This window comes from Catharus ustulatus, chromosome 34, assembly GCF_009819885.2.
Source record: "Catharus ustulatus isolate bCatUst1 chromosome 34, bCatUst1.pri.v2, whole genome shotgun sequence".
Taxonomy (NCBI): Eukaryota; Metazoa; Chordata; class Aves; order Passeriformes; family Turdidae; genus Catharus; species Catharus ustulatus.
Window position 1 is genome coordinate 346,283 of NC_046254.1, and position 27,788 is coordinate 374,070.

General features: G+C 61.8%; 1 protein-coding gene across 1 annotated transcript; it reads right to left on the bottom strand.

Annotated features, from left to right (window-relative positions):
• Nucleotides 1-435: 435 nt before the first annotated feature.
• On the bottom strand, nt 436-27,736 carry LOC117009636 (serine/threonine-protein phosphatase 5). The gene is given in 15 exon segments (XM_033083914.2): nt 436-511; nt 1,881-1,962; nt 4,427-4,605; nt 5,327-5,367; nt 5,474-5,561; nt 7,014-7,156; nt 8,334-8,439; nt 8,532-8,630; nt 8,723-8,788; nt 8,878-8,999; nt 10,608-10,755; nt 18,112-18,258; nt 18,260-18,354; nt 23,310-23,477; nt 27,697-27,736. Coding segments are annotated over 15 exon segments (1,587 nt in total). The 3' UTR covers nt 436-448.
• Between the last annotated feature and the right edge of the window lie 52 nt (nt 27,737-27,788).

Sequence of the window (27,788 nt, forward strand, 5' to 3'; positions counted from 1 at the left end):
TGAACGTGATTAATTAATTAATTAATTACAGAGATGGTAAAACCGCACGGCGGGTGGGGGGAGGGGCGGGGGGGGAGGGAGGTGAAGGGGGGGGAGGGGCGGCACCAGACCCTCCCCTCCCCCCCCTTCCTCCTCCCCTTCCTCCTCCTCCTCCTCGCACCTATTGCTCGTTTATTTTGGGGGGTGGGGGAGGGGGAGGAGAGACCCCCCCCCCAAAATTCCAACACCTCCCCCCCCCCCTCCCCCTCCCCCAACCCCGGGAGGTGCCGCCCCAGTCCCAGCCCCAAACTGGGAGCACTGGGGAGGGGGGAGGGGAATAAATACAATCTTCCAATATATTAAAACCCCCGTGGGGGGTGCTGAGGGTGGGGGGCGGGTGGGGGGGGTGGGGAGGGGTCCTGGGGGGGGGGGGGATTTTTTTTATTTTATTTTTTATTTTGGGGAGGGGTCACATCATGCCCAGCTGCAGGAGGGTGTTCGCGTACATCATGGGCTTGACGTTGGGGTGAGGCTGGGGGGGGAAATTTGGGGGGGTCAGGGGGGGTTTGGGGGGGGTCTCCCCCACCCCAAATTTCCAGAGTGGGGGTCTCCTCACCTCCCCCCCAACCCAAATTGGAAACCTGGACACGGCCCCTGAGACCCCCCACCCAAAATTCCTGAGGTTGCAGCAATAAAGATGAGGGAGGAAAGAGATTTCACCCCCAAAATAACCCCTGGGACCACCCCCCCAAAAAAGGGTGAGACCCCCTAAAATCCCCCCAAAAATCTCCCCAAATTACCCCTAGGACCCCTAAAATCCCCCCTAAATAACCCCTGGGACCACCCCCCAAAAAAGGGTGAGACCCCAAAAATCCCCCCCAAACAATCCCTGGGACCACCCCCCAAAAATCCCCCCTAAAATCCCCCCAAAAGGGTGAGACCCCAAAAATCCCCCCCTAAATAACCCCTAGGACCCCCAATAAAGGATGAGACCCCAAAAGTTTTCCCCAAATTACCCCTGGGACCACCCCCTAAAAAAGGATGAGACCCCAAAAGTTTTCCCCAAATTACCCCTGGGACCCCTAAAATCCCCCCTAAAATACCCCTGGGACCACCCCCCAAAAAGGGTGAGACCCCAAAAATCCCCTCTAAATAATCCCTGGGACCACCTCCCAAAAAAGGATGAGACCCCAAAAATCCCCCCAAAAATCCCTCTCGACCACCCCCCATAAATTCGAGCCCCCCCCCCCATATTTTTGGGGGTCCCTGGGTCAGATTTTGGGGGTCCCCAGCCCCATTTTGGGGTCCCTGGGTTGGATTTTGGGGTCCCCAGCCCCATTTTGGGGTCCCTGGGTTGGATTTTGGGGGTCCCCAGTCAGATTTTGGGGTCCCCAATCCGATTTTGGGGCCCTGGGTTGGATTTTGGGGTCCCCAGCCCCATTTTGGGGTCCCCAGCCCCATTTTTGGGGTCCCCAATAAGATTTTGGGGGTCCCCAGCCCCATTTTGAGGGTCCCCAGCCCCATTTTGGGGTCCCCAGCCCCATTTTGGTGTCCCCAGCCCCATTTGGGTGTCCCCAGCCTCATTTTTGGGTCCCCAGTCCCATTTTTGGTGTCCCCAGCCCCATTTTGGGGTCCCCAGCCCCATTTCGGGGGTCCCCCAGCCCCATTTTTGGGGTCCCCAGCCCCATTTGGTGTCCCCCAGCCCCATTTTTGGGGTCCCCAGCCCCATTTGGTGTCCCCCAGCCCCATTTTGGGTGTCCCCAGCCCCATTTTTGGGGTCCCCAGCCCCATTTTGGGGTCCCTGGGTTGGATTTTGGGGTCCCCAGCCCCATTTTTGGTGTCCCCCAGCCCCATTTCGGGGGTCCCCAGCCCCATTTGGGGGTCCCAGCCCCCAGACTCACCACTGCTGTGAACTGGTGGAAGTCGGGGCGGAGGTCGCTGCCCCGCAGGTGAATGTACGAGCCCTTGTTGCCCATCTGGTCACTGCAGGGACATTTGGGGACAGTTGGGGACACTTGGGGACATCAGAGCACGGTGCCCATGGAGCACCAAGGCTGGGGACCACCAGGGATGGGACATTTGGGGACATTTGGGGACATTTGGGGACATCAGAGCACGGTGCCCATGGAGCACTAAGGCTGGGGGACCACCAGGGATGGGACATTTGGGGACACTTGGCAACATTTGGGGACACTTGGAGACACTTGGGGACACTTGGGGACACCACACCATGGCCCCCGTGGGCTACCAAGGCTGGGGATCACCAGGGATGGGACATTTGGGGACACTTGGGGACATTTGGGGACACTTGGGGACACCAGAGCATGGCCACCGTGGGCCACCAAGGACATTTGGGGACATTTGGGGACACTTGGGGACACCACACCATGGCCCCTGTGGGCTACCAAGGCTGGGGATCATCAGGGATGGGACATTTGGGGACATCTGGGGACACTTGGGGACACCACAGCATGGTCCCTGTGAACTACCAAGGCTGGGGGATCACCAGGGATGGGACACTTGGGGACATTTGGGGACATCAGAGCATGGCCCTTGTGGGCCACTGAGGCTGGGGGACCATCAGGGATGGGACATTTGGGGACATTTGGGGACACTTGGGGACATTGGGGACACCACAGCGGCCATCGTGGCCACCATGGACACTGCCCCACGGCCACCTCAGTGTCCCCAGTGTCCCCCCAGTGTCCCCTCAGTGTCCCCAGTGTCCCCTCACTGTCCCCAGCAGTGTCCCCAGTGTCCCTAGTGTCCCCAGCAGTGTCCCCAGTGTCCCCTCAGTGTCCCCCAGTGTCCCCTCAGTGTCCCCCCAGTGTCCCCAGCAGTGTCCCCCCAGTATCCCCTCAGTGTCCCCAGTGTCCCCCCAGTGTCCCCTCAGTGTCCCCAGTGTCCCCAGCAGTGTCCCCAGTGTCCCCTCAGTGTCCCCCAGTGTCCCCAGTGTCCCCTCAGTGTCCCCAGTGTCCCCTCAGTGTGTCCCCAGTGTCCCCAGTGTCCCCTCACCAGTAGTTGGGCGCAGAGAAGACGGTGACACAGCGGCCATCGTGGCCACCACGGACACTGCCACACGGCCACCCCAGTGTCCCCAGCAGTGTCCCCAATGTCCCCCCAGTGTCCCCAGCAGTGTCCCCAGTGTCCCCCCAGTGTCCCCCAGTGTCCCCCCAGTGTCCCCCAGTGTCCCCAGTGTCCCCAGTGTCCCCAGCAGTGTCCCCCAGTGTCCCCAGTGTCCCATCCAATGTCACCCCAGTGTCCCCAGTGTCCCCAGTGTCCCATCCAATGTCCCCCCAGTGTCCCCAGCAGTGTCCCCCAGTACCCCCCCGTGTCCCCCAGTGTCCCCAGTGTCCCCAGTGTCCCCCCAGTCCCCCAGTGTCCCCAGTGTCCCTCAGTGTCCCCCAGTGTCCCCAAATGTCCCCCCAGTGTCCCCAGTGTCCCCCCAGTGTCCCCAGCAGTGTCCCCAGTGTCCCCTCAGTGTCCCCAGTGTGTCCCCAGTGTCCCCTCAGTGTCCCCAGCAGTGTCACTCACCAGTAGTTGGGCGCAGAGAAGACGGTGACACAGCGGCCATCGTGTGCCACCATGGACACTGCCCCACGGCCACCCCAGTGTCCCCAGCAGTGTCCCCAATGTCCCCAGCAGTGTCCCCAGTGTCCCCTCACCAGTAATTGGGCGCAGAGAAGACGGTGACACAGCGGCCATCGTGTGCCACCATGGACACTGCCCCACGGCCACCCCAGTGTCCCCAGTGTCCCCAGTGTCCCCTCAGTGTCCCCAATGTCCCCAGCAGTGTCCCCAGTGTCCCTCCAATGTCCCCTCACCAGTAGTTGGGCGCAGAGAAGACGGTGACACAGCGGCCATCGTGTGCCACCATGGACACTGCCCCACGGCCACCCCAGTGTCCCCAGTGTCCCCTCAGTGTCCCCAGTGTCCCCCCAGTGTCCCCAATGTCCCCAGCAGTGTCACTCACCAGTAGTTGGGCGCAGAGAAGACGGTGACACAGCGGCCATCGTGTGCCACCATGGACACTGCCCCACAGCCACCCCAGTGTCCCCAGTGTCCCCAGCAGTGTCCCCAGTGTCCCCCAATGTCCCCAGTGTCCTCCCCAGTGTCCCCAGCAGTGTCCCCTCAGTGTCCCCAGTGTCACTCACCAGTAGTTGGGCGCGGAGAACACGGTGACACAGCGGCCATCGTGTGCCACCATGGACACTGCCCCACGGCCACCCCAGTGTCCCCAGTGTCCCCAGTGTCCCCCCAGTGTCCCCTCAGTGTCCCCAGTGTCCTCAGCAGTGTCCCCAGTGTCCCCTCAGTGTCACTCACCAGTAGTTGGGCGCAGAGAAGACGGTGACACAGCGGCCATCGTGTGCCACCATGGACACTGCCCCACGGCCACCCCAGTGTCCCCAGTGTCCCCAGTGTCCCCAGTGTCCCCAGTGTCACTCACCAGTAGTTGGGCGCGGAGAAGACGGTGACACAGCGGCCATCGTGTGCCACCTCGTAGCCCTCGGCCTTGACCTCGTGGCTGCGGATGATCAGCTCCAGGCGGTTCCGCTCCAGGAAGCGCTTGGTGACATCGGGGCCGAACTGGCAGCTGACCCCGCGCTTGCTGACCGAGCGGCCGTTCTGGGGACATGGGGACATTGGGGACATTGGGGACATTGGGGGGATTGGGGACATTGGGGACATCGGGGCCAAACTGGCACCTGGGGACACCATGGGGGCACCCCCAGGACTTGGGGACAGGGGGGAGAATGTCACCAGAACTTGGGGACAGGGGAGGTGACACCCCCAAGGAGTTGGGGACAGGGGAGGGGACATCCCCAGGACCTTGGGGACAGGGAAGGTGACACTTGGGGACAGGGGAGGTGACACCCCCAGAATCTTGGGGACAGGGGAGGTGACACCCCCAAGGACTTGAGGACAGGAGAGGTGACACCCCCAGGACCTTGGGTCAGGGGAGGTGACATCCCCAGGACCTGGGGACAGGGGAGGTGACACTTGGGGACAGAGGAGGGGACACCCCAAGGACTTGAGGACAGGGGAGGTGACACCCCCAGGACCTTGGGGACAGGGGAGGTGACACCCCCAAGGACTTGAGGACAGGAGAGGTGACACCCCCAGAACCTTGGGGACAGGGGAGGTGACACCCCCAAGGACTTGAGGACAGGAGAGGTGACATCCCCAGGACCTTGGGGACACCATGGTGACACCCCCAGGACATGGGGACAGGGGAGGTGACATCCCCAGGACCTTGGGGACAGGGGAGGTGACATCCCCAGGACCTTGGGGACACCATGGTGACACCCCCAGGACCTTGGGGACATCCCGGGGGGTCACAGCTCACCTGGGGCTGGGGGTCAGACCAGAGCAGGTCACACATCGGCCCTGAGGGGACACAGGGGGGGTCACAGCTCTGTCCCCTGGCTGGGGACACCCTGGGGACACCTTGGGGACACCTTGGGGACACCTTGGGGACACGTCCCCGTCCCACCTGAGTCCGGGGGCTGCCGGTTGCGCTCGATCTTGCGGATGTCATCGAGGGTGACGCCGTCCTCGCTGAAGAGACCCCCGTGCATGATCTGGGGACACGGGGTGGGGACACGGGGACAGGGGGGACATGGGGGGGATGGCAGGGACAGCAGGGGACAGCAGGGACAGGAGGGGATGGCAGGGACAGGAGGGGATGGCAGGGACAGGAGGGGATGGCAGGGACAGGAGGGACATGGGGGGGATGGCAGGGACATGGGGACAGTGGGGACAGGAGGGGACGGCAGGGACAGGAGGGGACAGCAGGGACAGGAGGGGACAGCAGGGACAGGAGGGGATGGCAGGGACATGGAGGGGACAGCAGGGACAGCAGGGACAGAGGGGACAGCAGGGGATGGCAGGGACAGGAGGGGACAGCAGAGACAGCAGGGACAGGAGGGGATGGCAGAGACATGAGGGGACAGGGGGATGGCAGGGACAGCAGGACATGGGGACAGCAGGGACAGGGGGGGATGGCAGGGACAGGAGGGGACAGCGGGGACAGGAGGGGACAGCAGGGACATGGGGGACAGCGGGGACAGCAGGGACATGGGGGGGATGGCAGGGACAGTAGGGGACAGTAGGGACAGGAGGGGACAGCGGGGACAGGAGGGGATGGCAGGGACATGGGGGGATGACAGGGATTGGGGGGACAGCAGGGACAGGAGGGGACAGTGGGGACAGGAGGGGATGGCAGGGATGGGGGGACAGCAGGGACAGGAGGGGACAGCAGGGACAGGAGGGGATGGCAGGGACATGGGGGACAGGGGGGGACATGGGGGGGATGGCAGGGACAGGAGGGGACAGCAGGGACACGGGGGGGGATGGCAGGGACAGGAGGGGACAGGAGGGGACAGGAGGGGACAGCAGGGACAGGAGGGGACAGCAGGGACAGGGGGACAGTGAGGACAGGAGGGGACACGGGGACAGGAGGGACATGGGGGGGATAGCAGGGACAGGAGGGACATGGGAACAGCAGGGGACAGGAGGGGACAGCGGGGACAGGAGGGGACAGCAGGGACAGGAGGGGATGGCAGGGACAGGAGGGACAGGAGGGACAGGAGGGACAGGAGGGGATGGCAGGGACAGTGGGGACAGGAGGGGACAGCAGGGACAGGAGGGGATGGCAGGGACAGGAGGGGACAGTGGGGACATGGGGGGACAGCAGGGACAGGAGGGGACAGCGGGGACAGCAGGGACAGGAGGGGACAGGGGGGGACAGATAGTGAGCCACTTGGGCTGCCAAAAAGGGATCTATACAGGCCAATGGGCACTGCCAAATAGTGAGCCATCCGGATGCCAAATAGGGACCTATAGCAGCCAATAGGAGCTGCCAGATAATGAGCCACTGGGGCTGCCAAATAGAGAGCTATTCTAGCCAATGGGAGCTGCCAGATAGTGATCCCGGGTGGCAGTGTGCCCCCCGGTGTCCCCCCCGGTGTCCCCCCCGTGCCCCCCCGGTGTCCCCCCCCGTGTCCCCCCCGTGTCCCCCCGTGTCCCCTCACCAGCACTTTGCCGTTGATGCACTGGGCCAGGGGCAGCCACTCGAAGACCTCGCTGAAGAGCGCGAACATCTGCGCCGTGTACTTGGCCTTCACCTCGCCCTCGAAGCCGTAGATCTGGTTCATGTTGTCTGTCTCGTGGTTCCCTGCGGGGACACGGGGACACTGCCACCCCTGGGGACACTGCCACCCCTGGGGACAGTGTCTGGGGTCTGGGGACACTGCCTGGGGTCTGGGGACACTGCCACCCCTGGGGACAGTGTCTGGGGTCTGGGGACACTGCCTGGGGTCTGGGGACACTGCCACCCCTGGGGACACTGCCTGGGCCTGGGGACACTGCCACCCCTGGGGATACTGCCACCCCTGGGGACACTGTCTGGGGACACTGCCTGGGGTCTGGGGACACTGCCTGGGGTCTGGGGACACTGCCACCCCTGGGGACATTGCCTGGACCTGGGGACACTGCCACCCCTGGGGACACTGCCACCCCTGGGGATACTGTCCGGGGTCTGGGGACACTGCCACCCCTGGGGACACTGCCACCCCTGGGGACACTGTCTGGGCCTGGGGACACTGCCACCCCTGGGGACACTGCCACCCCTGGGGACACTGTCTGGGGTCTGGGGACACTGCCACCCCTGGGGACAGTGTCTGGGTCTGGGGACACTGTCTAGGGTCTGGGGACACTGTCTGGCGTCTGGGGACAGGGATGCCACCAACCCCAAGGGGACAGGGATGTCCCCAAATCCTCCAAGGGGACAGGGACGTCCCCAACCCCAAGGGACAGAGATGTCCCCAACCCCAAGGGACAGGGACGTCCCCAAACCCTCCAAGGGGACAGGGATGTCCCCAACCCCAGGGACAGGAATGCCACCAACTCCAAAGGACAGGGATGTCCCCAACCCCACAAGGGACAGGAATGTCCCCAACCCCAAGGGACAGGGATACCACCAACCCCAAGGGACAGGGATGTCACCAACCCCAGGGGACAGGGACGTCCCCAACCCCAAGGGACAGAGATGTCCCAAACCCCAAAGGCACAGGGATGTCCCCAAACCCTCCAAGGGGACAGGGACATCCCCAAACCCTCCAAGGGGACAGGAATGCCACCAACCCCAAGGGACAGAGATGTCCCCAAACCCAAAAGCGACAAAACTTCAAGACCTGCCAGAAAGTGAGCTATAGCGTACAACGGGGGCTGCCAGATAGTGATCCACAGGGGACAATGGGGGACAGGAGGTGACAGGAGGGGACAGGAGGTGACAGGAGGTGACAGGAGGTGACAGGAGGTGACAGCTGTGGGGACTGCAGGCCCTGCATTACCTCGGAGCAGGTGGAAATGGTCGGGGTAGAGCAGCTTGAAGCCAAAGAGCGTCAGGATGACCTCGACCGAGAAGGAGCCGCGGTCCACGAAGTCCCCGTTGAAAATCTGTCACCAGCTCAGGACAATGCCACCCCCAGGAGTGTCCCCAGCGTCCCCTCGGTGTCCCCCCCAGCCCAGCCCAGCCCAGGGTTGGATACATAAGGGTTGGCCTCGGAGGGGAGCCCGTTGAGCTCGAAGATGTTGAGCAGGTCGTAGAACTGGCCGTGGGTGTCCCCGCACACTGTCACCTTCTCTGTCTGCTCAGGGGACACGGGGGTGGCACCAGTGTCACCGTGCCACCACGGGGACACCCCCTCAGAGCCCCCAAAAAAGCAAAGGGGGCACTCACCTCCTTCAACGTGGTCTCCACCAGGGTGGGCAGCTTGGCCAGCACCTCCTTCACCTGCACCAGGATCTGCGGGGCGGGGACATTTGGGGACAGCACAGTTGGGGACAGCAGAGTTGGGGACAGTTGGGGACAGCCCTGGGGGGTTTGGGGGGTACCTGGTAGGCGCATTTTCTGTGGAGTTTCTTCTGGTCCTTGTACCACTGCATCAGCTCCTTCATGAAGGCCAGCGTCACCTTGCCGTCCTCCAGCTTGGGGCCGCTGTACTCGTCCTCGATGGCTTGGGGACACGGGGGACACGGGGGACAGTGGGGACAGACAGGACAGTGGGGACAGAGGGGACAGTGAGCGGATAGAGGGGACAGTGAGGGGACAGTGAGGGGACACAGAAGGGATAGAGGGGACACAGGGGACACAGGGGACACAGGGGACAGTGAGCGGATAGAGGGGACAGTGAGGGGACAGTGAGGAGACAGAGAAGGGATAGAGGGGACACAGGGGACACAGGGGACAGTGAGGACAGTGAGGACAGTGAGGAGACACAGGGGACAGAGGGGACAGTGAGGTGACACAGGGGACACAGGGGACAGTGGGGACAGTGAGGGGACAGTGAGGTGACACAGGGGACACAGGGGACAGTGGGGACAGTGGGGACGGAGAGGGGATAGAGGGGGGATAGAGAGGGGACAGGGAAGGGACAGGGAGGGGGACAGAGGGACAGAGGGGATAGAGGGGACAGAGGGGACAGAGGGGACAGTGGGGACAGTGAGGGGACAGAGGGGACAGAGGGGGGACAGGGAGAGACAGAGGGGACAGGGAGAGGACAGTGAGGGGACAGAGGGGACAGTGAGACCCCCGTGGGGACCCCCAGACATTCATGGGGACCCTAAAAACCTCCCAGGGACCCTCCTGGACCCCCGAGCCCTTCCCAGGGACCCCCAGGGACCCTTATGGGGACCCCAGCCCCTCCCAGGAACCCTTATGGGGACCCCAGCCCCTTCCAGGGACCCTTATGGGGACCCCAGACCCTTCCAGGGACCCCCCAGCCCCTCCCAGGGACCCTTATGGGGACCCCAGCCCCTCCCAGGGACCCTCATGGGGACCCCAGCCCCTCCCAGGGACCCCAGCCCCTTCCAGAGACCTTTATGGGGACCCCCAAAACCCTCCCAGAGACCCTCCTGAAGACCCCAGCCCCTCCCAGGGACCCCCAGCCCCTCCCAGGAACCCCCCAGCCCCTCCCAGAGACCCTTATGGAGACCCCAGCCCCTCTCAGGGACCCCAGCCCCTCCAGAAGACCCCCCCCAGCCCCTCCCAGGACCCCCCAGCCCCTTCTGAGGACCCCCAGGGATCCTTAGGGATCCCCAGCCCCTCCCAGGGACCCTCCAGCCCCTCCCAGGGACCCTCATGGGTACCCCAGATCCTCTCAGGGACCCCCCAGATCCTCCCAGGGACCCCCAGGGACCCTTATGGGGACCCCAGACCCTTCCAGGGACCCTTATGGGGATCTCAGCCCCTCCTAGGGACCCCCCTGGACCCCCCAGCCCCTCCCAGGACACCCCCACCCCCTCCCTTGGCCCTTGATCCTCCCCCAGGACCCCCGAGTGACCCCTGACCCCCCTCCCAGGGACCCCCAATGCCCTTGATCGTCCCCCAGGACCCCGAGTGACCCCTGACCCCCCTCCCAAGGCCCTTGATCCTCCCCCAGGACCCCCGAGTGACCCCTGACCCCCTCCCAGGGACCCCCAGGGCCCTTGATCCTCCCCCAGGACCCCCGAGTGACCCCTGACCCCCCTCCCAGGGACCCCCAAGGCCCTTGATCCTCCCCCAGGACCCCCGAGTGACCCCTGAGCCCCCTCCCCAAGGCCCCCCGGGTGGGTGGGGGTCTCACTCATGCTCTCGATGTCCAGCGAGTCGACCACGGAGCGCTTGTGCTCGTCGCTGGCGATGGCGCGCTCGAACGCCTTCTGCTTGACGATGCGGTGACACTCCTGGTACTTGAGCTTGGCGTCCTTGTCGTTGGGCCGCACCTTCACCACCTGGGGACACCGGGGGACAGGGTCAGGGGGTGTGGGGGGACAGCAGGGGACAGCGGGGGGACAGCTGGGGACACGGTCAGGGGGGGTGGGGACAGCGGGGGACAGCGGGGGACACGGTCAGGGGGTGTGGGGACAGCTGGGGACAGCGGGGGACAGCGGGGACACCGTCAGGGGGGTGGGGACATGGTCAGGGGGTGTGGGGACACGGTCAGGGGGTGTGGGGGACAGCGAGGGGACAGTGAGGGACACTGTCAGGGGGGCTGGGGACAGCGGGGGGACATGGTCAGGGGGGTGGGGACAGTGAGGGGACAGCGAGGGGACATGGCCATGGGGTGTGGGGACAGCGGGGGACACCTGGGGACACGGTCAGGGGAGTGGGGACAGCTGGGGACAGCAAGGGGACAGTGGGGGACACGGTCGGGGGTGTGGGGACACGGTCACAGGGCATGGGGACACGGTCAGGGGGTGTGGGGGACAGCAGGGGACAGTGGGGGGACATGGTCAGGGGGTGTGGGGACAGCAGGGGACAGTGGGGGGACATGGTCAGGGGGTGTGGGGACAGCAGGGGACAGTGGGGGGACATGGTCAGGGGGTGTGGGGACAGCAGGGGACAGTGGGGGGACATGGTCAGGGGGTGTGGGGACAGCAGGGGACAGTGGGGGGACACGGTCAGGGGGTGTGGGGACAGCAGGGGACAGTGGGGGGGACACGGTCAGGGGGTGTGGGGACAGCAGGGGACAGTGGGGGGACACGGTCAGGGGGTGTGGGGACAGCAGGGGACAGCGGGGGGACACGGTCAGGGGGTGTGGGGACAGCAGGGGACAGCAGGGGGACACGGTCAGAGGGGGTGGGGACAGCGGGGGACAGCGGGGGGACACTGTCAGGGCGGGTGGGGACACGGTTATGGGGTGTGGGGACAGCGGGGGACACCATCAGGGGGGGTGGGGACATGGTCAGGGGGAGTGGGGACAGCTGGGGACACGGTCAGGGGGGTGAAGGGACATGGTCAGGGGGTGTGGGGACAGTGGGGGACACAGTCAGGGGGGTGGGGACAGCAGGGGGCAGCAGGGGACACGGTCAGGGGGGTGGGGATACGGTCAGGGGGTGTGGGGACAGCTGGGGACAGTGAGGGGGACATGGTCACAGGGGGTGGGGACACGGTCAGGGGGAGTGGGGACACTGTCAGGGGGGTGGGGACAGCTGGGGGCAGTGGGGGGACATGGTCAGGGGGGTGGGGATACGGTCAGGGGGTGTGGGAACAGCTGGGGACAGCAAGGGGACAGTGGGGGACACGGTCGGGGGTGTGGGGACACGGTCACAGGGCATGGGGACACGGTCAGGGGGTGTGGGGACAGCAGGGGACAGCAGGGGGACACCGTCAGGGGGTGTGGGGACAGCGGGGGACAGCTGGGGACAGTGGGGGGACACGGTCAGGGGGTGTGGGGACAGCTGGGGACACTGTCACAGCGTATGGGGACAGCGGGGGACAGCAGGGGACAGTGGGGGACACCGTCAGGGAGTGAAGGGACACGGTCAGGGAATGTGGGGACAGTGGGGGAAAGTAAGGGGACAGCAGGGGACACGGTCAGGGGGGTGGGGACAATGGGGGACATGGTCAGGGGGTGTGGGGACATCGAGGGACACAGTCACAGGGCATGGGGACAGCTGGGGACACATCCACAGGAGAGACGGGGACATCAAAGGACACCTTCAGGGACCAGGGATGTCCCCAAGGCTTCCCTGACCCCAGAGTGGACACACTGACCCCATGGATGGACACACTGACCCCATGGATGGACACACTGACCCCATGGACACACTGACCCCATGGACACACTGACCCCATGGAGCACACACTGACCCCATGGATGGACACACTGACCCCATGGAGCACACACTGACCCCATGGATGGACACACTGACCCCATGGAGCACACACTGACCCCATGGATGGACACACTGACCCCATGGACACACTGACCCCATGGATGGACACACTGACCCCATGGATGGACACACTGACCCCATGGACACACTGACCCCATGGATGGACACACTGACCCCATGGAGCACTGACCCCATGGATGACACACTGACCCCATGGACACACTGACCCATGGAGCACACACTGACCCCATGGATGGACACACTGACCCCATGGAGCACACACTGACCCCATGGATGGACACACTGACCCCATGGACACACTGACCCCATGGAGCACACACTGACCCCATGGATGGACACACTGACCCCATGGACACACTGACCCCATGGAGCACACACTGACCCCATGGATGGACACACTGACCCATGGACACACTGACCCCATGGATGGACACACTGACCCCCATGGACACACTGACCCCATGGAGCACACACTGACCCCATGGATGGACACACTGACCCCATGGACACACTGACCCATGGATGGACACACTGACCCCATGGACACACTGACCCCATGGAGCACACACTGACCCCCATGGAGCACACACTGACCCCTATGGATGGACACACTGACCCCATGGATGACACACTGACCCCATGGACACACTGACCCCATGGAGCACACAACTGACCCCATGGATGGACACACTGACCCCATGGACACACTGACCCCATGGACACACACTGACCCCATGGACACACACTGACCCCATGGACACACTGACCCCATGGATGGACACACTGACCCCATGGACACACTGACCCCATGGAGCACACACTGACCCCATGGATGGACACACTGACCCCATGGATGGACACACTGACCCCATGGATGGACACACTGACCCCATGGAGCACACACTGACCCCATGGATGGACACACTGACCCCATGGATGGACACACTGACCCCATGGAGCACACACTGACCCCATGGAGCACACACTGACCCCATGGATGGACACACTGACCCCATGGAGCACACACTGACCCCATGGAGCACACACTGACCCCATGGATGGACACACTGACCCCATGGACACACTGACCCCATGGATGGACACACTGACCCCATGGACACACTGACCCCATGGAGCACACACTGACCCATGGAGCACACACTGACCCATGATGGACACACTGACCCCATGGACACACACTGACCCCATGGACACACACTGACCCCATGGACACACTGACCCCATGGATGGACACACTGACCCCATGGAGCACACTGACCCCATGGATGGACACACTGACCCATGGATGGACACACTGACCCCATGGAGCACACACTGACCCCATGGATGGACACACTGACCCCATGGACACACTGACCCCAGGGATGGACACACTGACCCCATGGACACACTGACCCCAGGGATGGACACACTGACCCCATGGATGGACACACACTGACCCCATGGACACACTGACCCCATGGATGGACACACTGACCCCATGGACACACTGACCCCATGGACACACTGACCCCAGGATGGACACACTGACCCCATGGACACACTGACCCCATGGAGCACACACTGACCCCATGGACACACTGACCCCATGGACACACTGACCCCATGGATGGACACACTGACCCCATGGAGCACACACTGACCCCATGGAGCACACACTGACCCCATGGATGGACACACTGACCCCATGGAGCACACACTGGACCCCATGGACACACTGACCCCATGGACACACTGACCCATGGATGGACACACTGACCCCCATGGACAACACTGACCCCATGGAGCACACACTGACCCCATGGACACACTGACCCCATGGATGGACACACTGACCCCATGGACACACTGACCCCATGGATGGACACACTGACCCCATGGACACACACTGACCCCATGGACACAATGACCCCATGGAGCACACACTGACCCCATGGAGCACACACTGACCCCATGGATGGACACACTGACCCCATGGACACACTGACCCCATAGAGCACACACTGACCCCATGGAGCACACACTGACCCCATGGACACACTGACCCCATGGACACACTGACCCCATGGATGGACACACTGACCCCATGGATGGACACAACTGACCCCATGGACACACTGACCCCATGGATCGACACACTGACCCCATGGGACACACTGACCCCATGGAGCACACACTGACCCCATGGATGGACACACTGACCCCATGGACACACTGACCCCATGGAGCACACACTGACCCGATGGATGGACACACTGACCCCATGGACAACACTGACCCCATGGACACACACTGACCCCATGGATGGACACACTGACCCCATGGAGCACACACTGACCCCATGGATGGACCACACTGACCCCATGGATGGACACACTGACCCCATGGATGGACAAACACTGACCCATGGACACACTGACCCCATGGAGCACACACTGACCCCCATGGACACACTGACCCCATGGATGACACACTGACCCATGGAGCACACACTGACCCACATGGAAGCACACACTGACCCCATGGACACACTGACCCATGGATGGACACACTGACCCATGGACACACTGACCCCATGGATGGACACACTGACCCCATGGAGCACACACTGACCCCATGGATGGACACACTGACCCCATGGAGCACACACTGACCCCATGGACACACTGACCCCATGGAGCACACACTGACCCCATGGATGGACACACTGACCCCATGGACACACTGACCCCATGGAGCACACACTGACCCCATGGACACACTGACCCCATGGAGCACACACTGACCCCATGGATGGACACACTGACCCCATGGACACACTGACCCCATGGACACACTGACCCCATGGATGGACACACTGACCCCATGGACACACTGACCCCATGGACACACTGACCCCATAGAGCACACACTGACCCCATGGACACACTGACCCCATGGAGCACACACTGACCCCATGGATGGACACACTGACCCCATGGACACACTGACCCCATGGAGCACACACTGACCCCATGGACACACTGACCCCATGGAGCACACACTGACCCCATGGATGGACACACTGACCCCATGGACACACTGACCCCATGGACACACTGACCCCATGGATGCACACTGACCCCATGGATGGACACACTGACCCCATGGAGCACACACTGACCCATGGACACACTGACCCCATGGATGGACACACTGACCCCATGGACACACTGACCCCATAGAGCACACACTGACCCCATGGAGCACACACTGACCCCATGGACACACTGACCCCATGGATGGACACACTGACCCCATGGACACACTGACCCCATGGATGGACACACTGACCCCATGGACACACTGACCCCATGGATGGACACACTGACCCCATGGACACACTGACCCCATGGAGCACACACTGACCCCATGGACACACTGACCCCATGGATGGACACACTGACCCCATGGAGCACACACTGACCCCATGGACACACTGACCCCATGGACACACACTGACCCCATGGATGGACACACTGACCCCATGGACACACTGACCCCATGGATGGACACACTGACCCCATGGATGGACACACTGACCCCATGGACACACTGACCCCACGGATGGACACACTGACCCCATGGACACACTGACCCCATGGAGCACACACTGACCCCATGGACACACTGAACCCCATGGATGGACACACTGACCCCATGGACACACTGACCCCACGGATGGACACACTGACCCCCATGGATGGACACACTGACCCCATGGACACACTGACCCCATGGATGGACACACTGACCCCATGGAGCACACACTGACCCCATGGATGGACACACTGACCCCATGGAGTGGACACACTGACCCCATGGACACACTGACCCCATGGAGCACACACTGACCCAATGGATTGGACACACTGACCCCAGGATGGACACACTGACCCCATAATGACCACACTGACCCCATAGAGGCACACACTGACCCCATGGATGGACACACTGACCCCATGGACACACTGACCCCATGGAGCACACACTGACCCCATGGACACACTGACCCATGGAGCACACACTGACCCCATGGACACACTGACCCCATGGACACACTGACCCCATGGAGCACACACTGACCCAATGGATGGACACACTGACCCCAGGATGGACACACTGACCCCATGGACACACTGACCCCATGGAGCACACACTGACCCCATGGACACACTGACCCCATGGACACACTGACCCCATGAACACACTGACCCCATGGATGGACACACTGACCCCATGGACACACTGACCCCATGGAGCACACACTGACCCAATGGATGGACACACTGACCCCATGGATGGACACACTGACCCCATGGACACACTGACCCCATGGAGCACACACTGACCCAATGGATGGACACACTGACCCCAGGATGGACACACTGACCCCATAATGACCACACTGACCCCATAGAGCACACACTGACCCCATAATGACCACCCTCACCCCATAATGACCACACTGACCCCGGGAAGGGACACACTGACCCTCTCTCACCCCCCAAAACCGCTCTCACCATCTCGTAGTCTCTCAGTGCCGCCTTGAACTTGCCCAGGCCATGATGCTGACCCATAATGACCACACTGACCCCATAATGACCACACTGACCCCAGGATGGACACACTGACCCCAGGATGGACACACTGACCCATAATGACCACACTGACCCCATAATGACCACACTGACCCCAGGATGGACACCTGACACCACAATGACCACACTGACCCCATAATGACCACACTGACCCCGGATGGACACACTGACCCCCCCAAACCCCTCTCACCATCTCGTAGTCTCTGAGGGCCGCCTTGAACTTTCCCAGAGCCATGTTGCTGACCCCATAATGACCACCCTCACCCCATAATGACCGCACTGAACCCATGGGTGACCACCCTGACTCCATGGAGCACACACTGACCCCAGGGACACCCTCAACCCTCCCTGACCACAGAATGACCACCCTGACCCCATGATGGACACACTGACCCCATAACGACCACTCTGACCCCGGAATGGACACACTGATCCCATGGAGCACACTGTGGCCCATGGATGGACACACTGACCCATAATGACCACACTGACCCCGGGATGGACACACAGACGCCCTCACACCCCCCAAACCCCGCTCACCATCTCGTAGTCTCTTGAACTTGCCCAGGGCCCTGTTGCTGACCCCAGGATGGACACACTGACCCCACAATGACCACCCTGACCCCAAACCCCGCTCACCATCTCGTAGTCTCTCAGTGCCGCCTTGAACTTGCCCAGGGCCATGTTGCTGACCCCATAATGACCACACTGACCCGTGATGGACACAGCTGACCCATAATGACCACCGTGACTCCATAATGACCACCCTGACCCAAACCCCGCTCACCATCTCGTAGTCCCTGAGGGCCGCCTTGAACTTGCCCAGGGCCATGTTGCTGGCGGCTCTGCGGTAGTAGCCCTTGACGTACTTGCCGTCGAGCTGCACGGCGCGCGTGGCGTCGGCCAGGGCGTAGCCGTAGCACTCGGTGCGCAAGGTAGGCCAGGCTGCGGTTCCCATAGTAGATGGCGTTGGACGGGTTCAGCTCGATGGCGCTGCTGTACAGCTTGACCGCGTTCTCGTAGTCCTTGCCTGGGGGGACACAGGGGTGGGGACAGAGGGGTGGGCACAAAGGGTGAGGGTGGTGGGACCCTGAAGTCCAGCAGTGACCAGACCCAAAGGATAGGTGTGACCAGGCCCTGAAGCCCAGGAGTGACCAGACCCCAAAGGCCAGGAGTGACCAGATCCCAAAGGATAGGAGTGACCAGACCCCAAAGACTGAGGGTAATCAGATCCAGAAGGCCAGGACTGACCAGATCCCAAAGGCCAAGAGTGACCAGACCCCAAAGGATAGAAGTGACCAGATCCCACAGCCCAGGAGTGACCAGATTCCAAAGGGCAGGAGTGACAGATCCCAAAGGCCAGGAGTGACCAGACCCCAAAGGGCAGGAGTGACCAGGCCCCAAAGGATAGGAGTGACCAGATCCCAAAGGGCAGGAGTGACCAGACCCCAAAGGGCAGGAGTGACCAGGCCCCAAAGGATAGGAGTGACCAGATCCCAAAGGGCAATGAGTGACCAGATCCCAAAGGGCAGGAGTGACCAGATCCCAAAGGATAGGAGTGACCAGATCCCAAAGGGCAGGAGTGACCAGATCCTAAAGTCCAGCAGTGACCAGACCCCAAAGGTCAGCAGTGACCAGACCCCAAAGGTCAAGAGTGATCAGATTCCAAGCCCAGGAATGACCAGAACCCTGAAGGGCAGGAGTGACCAGATCCTAAAGGATTGGAGTGACCAGACCCCAAAGGACAGGAGTGACCAGATCCCACAGCCCAGGAGTCACCAGATTCCAAGCCCAGGAATGACCAGACCCTGAAGGGCAGGAGTGACCAGGCCCCAAAGGATAGAAGTGACTAGGCCCTGAAGCCCAGGAGTGACCAGACCCCAAAGACTGAGGGTGACCAGAACCCAAAGGTCAAGAGTGATCAGATCCTGAAGTCCAGCAGCGACCAGACCCTGTACCCCAGGACTGACCAGACTCCCAAAGACTGAGGGTGATCAGATCCCAAGGTCAAGAGTGACCAGACCCCAAAGGCCAGGAGTGACCAGATCCCAAAGGCCAAGAGTGACCAGACTCCAAAGACTGAGGGTGACCAGATATCTCAAAGGTCAAGAATGACCAGACCCCAAAGGACAGGAATGAGCAGACCCCAAAGGATAGAAGTGTCCAGAACCCAAAGGGCAAGCAGTGACCAGATCCCAAAGGTTGGGGGTGATCAGATCCTGAAGCCAAGAGTGACCAGACCCCGAAGGATAAGAGTGACCAGACCCCCAAAGGGCAGGACTGACTAGATCCCAAGGGCAGGACTGACTAGATCCCAAAGGGCAGGACTGAACCAGATCCCAAAGGATAAGGAGTGACCAGACCCCAAAGGTTGGGGTGATCAGATCCTAAAGTCCAGCAGTGACCAGACCCCAAAGGATAGAAGTGACCAGGCCCTGAAGGTCAAGAGTGACCAGACCCCGAAGGTCAAGAGTGATCAGACCCTGAAGGCCCAGGAGTACCAGACCCTGTACCCCAGGACTGACCAGACCCCAAGACTGAGGGTAATCAGATCCCAAAGGATAGGAGTGACCCAGGCCCTAAAGTCCAGGAGTGACCAGATCCAAAGACTGAGAGTGATCAGATCCAAAAGGCCAAGAGTGACCAGACCCCAAAGGCAGGAGTGACCAGACCCCAAAGGTCAGGAGTGACCAGGCCCCAAAGGATAGGAGAGACCAGATCCCAAAGGCTGGGCGTGGCCAGATCCCACAGCCCAGGAGTGACTCAGACCCTGTACCCCAGGACTGGACCAGACCCCAAAGACTGAGGGTAATCAGATCTCAAAGGATAGGAGTGACCAGGCCCTAAGTCCAGGAGTGACCATATCCCAAAGGCCAGAGTGACCAGACCCTGAAGCCCAGGAGTGACCAGACCCCACAGACAGAGGGTGATCAATGCCAAAGGGCAGGAGTGGACCAGACCCCAAACTACAGGACTGACCACAACCCGAACTCCAGCAGTGACCAGACCCTAAACCCCAGGATTTAGCAGACCCCAAACCCAGGGTTCACCACACCCCAAGGCCAGGACTGACCAGAACCCCAAACCCCAGGACTGACCACACCCCAATACCAGAGACTGACCACACCCCAAACCCCAGGACTGACCAGACCCCAACCCAGGACTGACCAGACCCCAAAGCCCAGGATTTACCAGACCCTAACCCCAGGACTGACCACACCCCAACTGACCACACCCCAAGGCCTGGGGGATCAACAGGTGGATCAGGATGTGGCAGCGGGCTCTGCCTCTGGTTAGCTCTCATGGCTCAGTATTTAGCAGGAAGAGCTGTGGGATCAACTATCTGGCAGCCCCAGTGTCCCCTATAGATCCCCATATAACAGCCCCTATAGATCACAATCTGGCAGCCCCCAGTGCCCCCTATAGATCCCCATCTGGCAGCCCCTATAGATCCCTATAGCTCACAATCTAGCAGTCCCCAGTGCCCCCTATAGATCCCCACATAACAGCCCCTATAGATCACTATCTCGCAGCCCCCAGTGGCCCCTATAGATCCCATTCTGGCAGCCCCCAGTGCCCCCTATAGATCCCATTCTGGCAGCCATATAGATCCCTATAGCTCACAATCTGGCAAGCCCCCAGTGCCCCTTATAGATTTCCATAATAACAGCCCCTATAGATCCCCACAGCTCACAATCTAGCAGTCCCCATTACTCCCAATGGATCCCTATCTGGCAGCTCCGTTATCCCCCGTTAATCCCCGGTGCTCACTATTTGGCAGCCCCCATTACACCAATGGATCCCTTTCTGGCAGCTGTGCTCACTATTTGGCAGCTCCCATTACCCTTAATGGATCACTATCTGGCAGCCCCGTTATCCTCCATTAATCCCTGCTGTTCACATTTGGCAGCTCCCATTACTCCCATACATCCCTTTCTGGCAGCTGTGCTCACTATTTGGCAGCTCCCATGACCCTCAATGGATCACTATCTGGCAGCTCCGTTATCCCCCGTTAACCTACGGTGCTCACAATTTGGCAGCTCCCATTACCCTCAATAGATCCCTATCTGGTAGCCCCGTTACACCCGTGGCTCCCTATCTGGCAGCTCCATTACTCCTAATGGATCACAATCTGGCAGCCCCGTTACCCTCACTGCACTCAGTGGCTCACTATTTGGCAGCCCCTATTCCCCTATGGCTCCCTATCTGGCAGCCCCGTTACCCTCACGCTCACTATTTAGCAGCCCCATTCCCCGCCATGGCTCCCTATCTGGCAGCCCCCTTACCCCGGTGCTCACTGTTTGGCACTCCGTTACTCCCAATAGATCTCAATCTGGCAGCCCCGTTAATCCGCGGTGCTCACTATTTGGCAGCCCTCATTCCTCCCATGGCTCTCTATCTGGCAGCCCCGTTACCCCCGTGGCTCCCTATCTGGCAGCCCCATTCCCCGCTATGGCTCCCTATCTGGCAGCCCCGTTATCCCCCGTTAACCTCAGGTGCTCACTATTTGGCAGCCCCATTACTCCAATTGGATCCCTTTCTGGCAGCTGTGCTCACAATTTAGCAGCTCCCATTACCCTTAATGGATCCCAATCTGGCAGCTCCATTACCCCCATGGCTCCCAATCTGGCAGTCCCGTTAATCCCGGGTGCTCACTATTTAGCAGCCCCATTACCCCCAATGGATCCCAATCTGGCAGCCCCGTTACCCTCACTGCCCTCAGTGGCTCCCTATTTGGCAGCCCTATTCCCTTCATGGCTCCCTATCTGGCAGCTCCGTTATCCCCCGTTAAGACCCGGTGCTCACTATTTGGCAGCCCCCATTACAACTAATGGATCCCTTTCTGGCAGCTGTGCTCACAATTTAGCAGCTCCCATTACCCTTAATGGATCCCAATCTGGCAGCTCCGTTATCCCCCGTTAACCTCTGGTGCTCACAATTTGGCAGCTCCCTTATTTCGAATGGATCGCTTTCTGGCAGCTCCGTTATCCTCTGTTAATCCCCGGTGCTCACTATTTGGCAGTTCCCATTAGTCCTAATGGATCACTCTCTGGCAGCCCCGTTAACACCCGGTGCTCACAATTTGGCAGCTCCCATTATTCCTAATGGATCGCTTTCTGGCAGCTCCGTTATCCCCGTGCTCACTATTTAGCAGCCCCATTCCCCTCTATGGCTCCCAATCTGGCAGCCCCGTTACCCCCGGTGCTCACTATTTAGCAGCCCCCATTCCCCCCCATGGCTCCCAATCTGGCAGCTCCGTTAATCCCCGGTGCTCACTATTTGGCAGCCCCGATTCCCCCCATGCCTCCCTATCTGGCAGCCCCGTTATCCCTATGGCTCACTATTTAGCAGCCCCCATTACTCCTAATGGATCCCTATCTGGCAGCCCGTTCGCCGCCGTTGCCCGCCTTGGCTCACTATTTAGCAGCCCCATTCCCCGCCATAGCTCCCAATCTGGCAGCCCCATTCCCCCCTGTGGCTCCCTATTTGGCAGCCCCATTCCCCGCGATGACTCCCAATCTGGCAGCCCCGCCGCCCGCCGTTACCCCCCGGTGCTCACTATTTAGCAGCCCCATTCCCCCCCATGGCTCCCAATCTGGCAGCCCCCGTTACCCCCGATGGATCTCTATCTGGCAGTCCCCGTTATCCCCCGTTAATCCCCGGTGCTCCCTATTTGGCAGCCCCATTCCCCTCCATAGCTCCCAATCTGGCAGCCCCGTTACCCCCTATGGATCACTATTTAGCAGCCCCATTCCCCACCATGGCTCCCTATCTGGCAGCCCCGTTACCCTCATTGGCTCACTATTTGGCAGCCCCATTCCCCGCCATGGCTCCCAATCTGGCAGCCCCGCTCGCCGCCGTTACCCCCCATGGCTCACTATTTGGCAGCCCCATTCCCCGCCATGGCTCCCAATCTGGCAGCCCCGCTCGCCGCCGTTGCCCGCCGCGGCCCGCTCGCCGCTCGCCGCCGTTGCCCGCCGTTACCTTTGAAGTACTCGTTGGCGCGGGCCTTGAGCGCCTCGGCCCGTTCGAGCTCGGCGGGGCTCGGGGCCGCCCGGGGCCGCACCGCCGCCGTTCCCCGCCCGCTCTCCTCTCCGCCATGGCCGGGCCGTAAGCGCCGCCGCCGCCGCCGGGCGCGGCCGCCAAGCGCCGCTGCCGCAAAGCGCGAGGGAGGGGGAGCGCTGTCGTAAACGGGGGGCGGAGGAGCGGCGGGGTTGGAGGGTCCCAAAGTGTCACCAAAGTGTCACCAGGGGTCCCTAAAGTGTCCTCAAGGGTCCCTAGGGCCCTGATTTGGGTCCTCAGGTGTCCTCAGGTGTCCCCAGGTGTCCCCAAGGCCCTGCCCTGTGTCCCCTCCTGCCCCCAAAGTGTCCCCAAAAGTGTCGCCAAGGCCTTCCCGTGTGTCCCCTCCTGTCCCCAGGTGTCTCCAGGGTCCTGATTGTGTCCCCAGATGTCCCCAAAGTGTCACCAGGTGTCCCCAGGGCCCTGTCTTGTGTCCCAGAGTGTTCCCAGGTGTCCCCAAGTGTCACCAGGTGTCCCCAGGGCCCTGTCTTGTGTCCCCAAGTGTGCCCAAAGTGTCCTCAGTGTCCCCAAAGTGTCCCCAAGGGTACCCGGGCCCTGATTTGTGTCCCCAAAGTGTCCCCAGGTGTCCCCAAAGTGTCCTCAGGTGTCCCCAGGGCCCTGCCTTGTGTCCCCAGGTGTCCCCAAAGTGTCCCCAAGGGTCCCCAAAGTGCCCTCAGGGGTACCCAAAGTGTCCCCAGGGTCCCCAAGGGTCACCAAGTGTCCCCAGGGCCGTATCTTGTGTCCCCAAGTGTCCCCAAGGGTCACCAAAGTGTCCCCAGGCCGTATCTTGTGTCCCCAAAGTGTCCCAAGGGTCACCAAAGTGTCCCCAGGGCCCTATCTTGTGTCCCCAAAGTGTCCCAAGGGTCACCAAAGTGTCCCCAAGGTGTCCTCAAGGGTCCCTAAGGGTCACCAGGTGTCACCAAGGGTCCTCAGTGTCCCCAAGGCCCTGATTTGTGTCCCCTCCTGTCCCCAAAATGTCCCCACAGTGTCCCCAAGTGTCCCCTCCTGTCCCGAGTGTCCCCAAGGTCCTCAGGTGTCCCCAGGTGTCCCAGGGCCCTGTCTTGTGTCCCCAAAGTGTCCCCAAGGGTCCCCAAAGTGTCCCCAGGTGTCCCCGGGTGCCCCAGGGCCCTGATTTGTGTCCCCAGGTGCCCCAAAGTGTCCCCAAAGTGTCCCCAAGGGTCACCAAAGTGTCCCCAAGGTGTCCCTCAAGGGTCCCTAAGGGTCACCAGGTGTCACCAAGGGTCCTCAGGTGTCCCCAGGTGTCCCCAGGGCCCTGATTTGTGTCCCCAAACTGTCCCCAGGTATCCCAGATGTCCCCAGAGTGTCCCCAAAGTGTCCCCGATGTCCCCCCCAGTGACAGCCGGAGCCGCGGCGGTTTCAGAGCGGGTTTATGTGGGGAGGGGACAGCGGGGGGGGGGGAGGTGACACCGCGGGGACACCGCGGGGGAGGGGGGGGTCGTACAGGGACCCCCCAAAGCAGAGGGTGGGGGAGGGGAGGGGGAGGGGTCGTACAGGGACCCCCCCCCAAAAAAAAGCGGGGTGGGGGAGGGGACGGGGGGGGGTGTGCGTGTGGGTCCAGCGGCTCCGGGGGGGCGGGGGGAATTTGGGGAGGGGTCCTGGGGGTCCTGGGGGGAATTTGGGGGGTCCTGGGGTCGTGGGGAAATTTGGGGGGATTTGGGGGGATCTGGGGGGGTCTTGAGGGGTCCTGGGGGGAATTTGGGGGGTCCTGGAGGGATTGGGGGGGGGTCTTGGGGGTCCTGGGGGAAATTTGAGGGGTCCTGGGGGGAATTTGGGGAGGTCTTGGGGTCTCAGGGGGTTCCTGAGGGGCTCTCGTGGGTTTTTTGGGAAATTTGGGGGTCTTGGGGGTCCTGGGGGAAATTTGGGGGGTTTTGGAGGGTCCTGGGGGGATTTGGGGGGGTCCTGGGGGGTCTCAGGGGATTCCTGAGGGGCTCTCATGGATTTTTGGGGAAATTTGGGGGGGTCTTGGGGGTCCTGAGAGGAATTTGAGGAGGGGTTTGGGGTCCTGAGGGGTTTTTGGGGGGGGGTCTCGGGAGATTTTGGGGGAATTTGGGGAGGGGTGGTCCCGGATTTTGGGGGGGGGGGGCGTTTCCAGCCCAGCACCGAATGTGGGGAGGGGTCCCCAGCACCAAATTGGGGGGGGGTGGGACCCCTCAAAGCACCAAATTGTGGGGAGGGGTCCCCAAAAATGAGAATTTTGGGGGGGGGGATCATAAATTGGGGAGGGTCCCTGAGGGGAGGGATCAATTTTGGAAGGGGGGAGGGGTCAGGTCATGGCTTTTTGTTGAAACCCCCCCCCCAAAAAAAGAAATTTGGGGGGTCCCGAATTGAGGGGGGGTCGCTGCTGGATTTTGGGGGGACCCCTCCTCAATTTCCCGGCAGGGTCAAACCATCGGGCAGCAGCGCTGGGGGGGGGGACAGAAATTATTGGGGTGTCCCCCCCACCAAAAAAAACCAATTTTGGGGTGTCCCCAAGCCCACCCCCCAAATTTTGGGGTCTCCCCAAGTCCCCCTCCCCAAATTTTGGGCTCTCCCCACCTCCCCCTCCCCAAATTTTGGGGTCCCCCCAAGTTCCCACCCCCCAAATTTTGGGGTCTCCCTAAGTCCCCCTCCCCAAATTATGGGATTTCCCCAAGTCCCCCTCCCCAAATTTTGGGTCCCCCCAAGTCCCCCCCCATTTTTGAGTTCCCTTCCATTTTTGAGCCCCTCCCCAATTTTTGGGGTCCCCCCTTTTTTTGGGTCCCCCCATTTTTGAGCCCCCCCCACATTTTTGAGCCCCCCTTTTTTTTGGGGTGTCCCCCCTTTTCTTGGGGTCTCTCCCCCAATTTTTGGGGTCCCCTCAATTTTTGGTGTCCCCCCCCATTTTTTAGCCCCCTCCCCATTTTTGGGGTCCCCCCCCATTTTTGGGGTCCCCACAATTTTTGGGATCCCCCCCAATTTTGGGGTTCACCCCCATTTTTGGTGTCTCCCCCATTTTTGGGTTCCCCCCCTATTTTTAAGCCCCCTCCCCATTTTTGGTGTCCTCCCCCCATTTTGAGCCCCCTCCCCATTTTTGAGCCCCTCCCCATTTTAGGGCCCCCCCATTTTTGAGCCCCCCACCATTTTTGGGGTCCCCCTCCCCATTTTTGGTGCCCCCCCCCCATTTTTGGGGTCCCCCTCCCCCATTTTTGGGTCCCCCCCTCACCGAGGCGCTGCTCCTGCCCCAGGTTTGGGCTCAGTCCTGGGGGGTCCCCGCTCAGCAGCAGCCCCTGGGGGGGGACACGGGGGGGGGAGGTGACAAACGGGGACAGGACACGCTGCCACCCCCGCTGTGTCCCTCGGTGTGTCCCCAAGTGACCCCTGATCCCCTCAGTGTCCCCAAATGTCCCCCCAGTGTCCCCCCAGTGTCCCCAAATGTCCCCCCAGTGTCCCCAAATGTCCCCTTGACCCCCTCAGTGTCCCCCAACCTCTCCAGTGTCCCCCCAGTGTCCCCAAATGTCCCCCAGTGTCTTCCTGACCCCCCCTCAGTGTCCCCCTTTGTGTCCCCCAGTATCCCCCCAATGTCACCTCAGTGTCCCCCCAGTGTCCCCCCCATGTACCCTCAGTGTCCCCCTGATGTCCCCCCAATGTCCCCTCAGTGTCCCCTCCCCGATGTCCCCATTGTGTCCCCATTGTGTCCCCCCCCAGTGTCCCCTCGATGTCCCCTTTGTGTCCCCCCCTGATGTCCCCACCGATGTCCACTCTATGTGCCCCCCCAATGTCCCCATTGTGTCCCTCTGATGTCCCCTCGATGTCCCCCAATGTCCCCCCCCGATGTCCCCGATGTCCCCCCCCGGTGTCCCCAATGTCCCCGTACCAGCCCGAGGGGGGTCACTCCCGCCGGTTCCAGCTCCGCCCGTTTCAGGGGGCTCCCAGGGGCTCCTCGGGGCTCGGCTCGCGGGGCCTGGGCAGCGCGTCAGGCCCCGCCCACGGACACGCCCTCCCGGACACGCCCACAGCCCGTGACCACACCCAAAACCTCATAGCCACACCCACACCCACATAGCCACGCCCCCACCACATAGCCACACCCACAGCCCCATAGCCACACCCACAACCCATAGCCACACCCAAAACCTCATAGCCACACCCCACAGCCACACCCATAGCCACACCCAAAACCCCACAGCCACCCCACACCCCATAGCCACAGCCACAATCCACAGCCACACCCACAACTCCATAGCCACACCACACCCCATAGCCACACCCACAATGCCATAGCCACACCCAAAACCTCATAGACACACCCACAACCCCATAGCCACACCCTCACTAGCCACGCCCACAAACCTAGCCACGCCCACAGCCCCCATAGCCACCCACCACGCCTCAGCCACAACCCCATAGCCACACCCCAAATCCCAT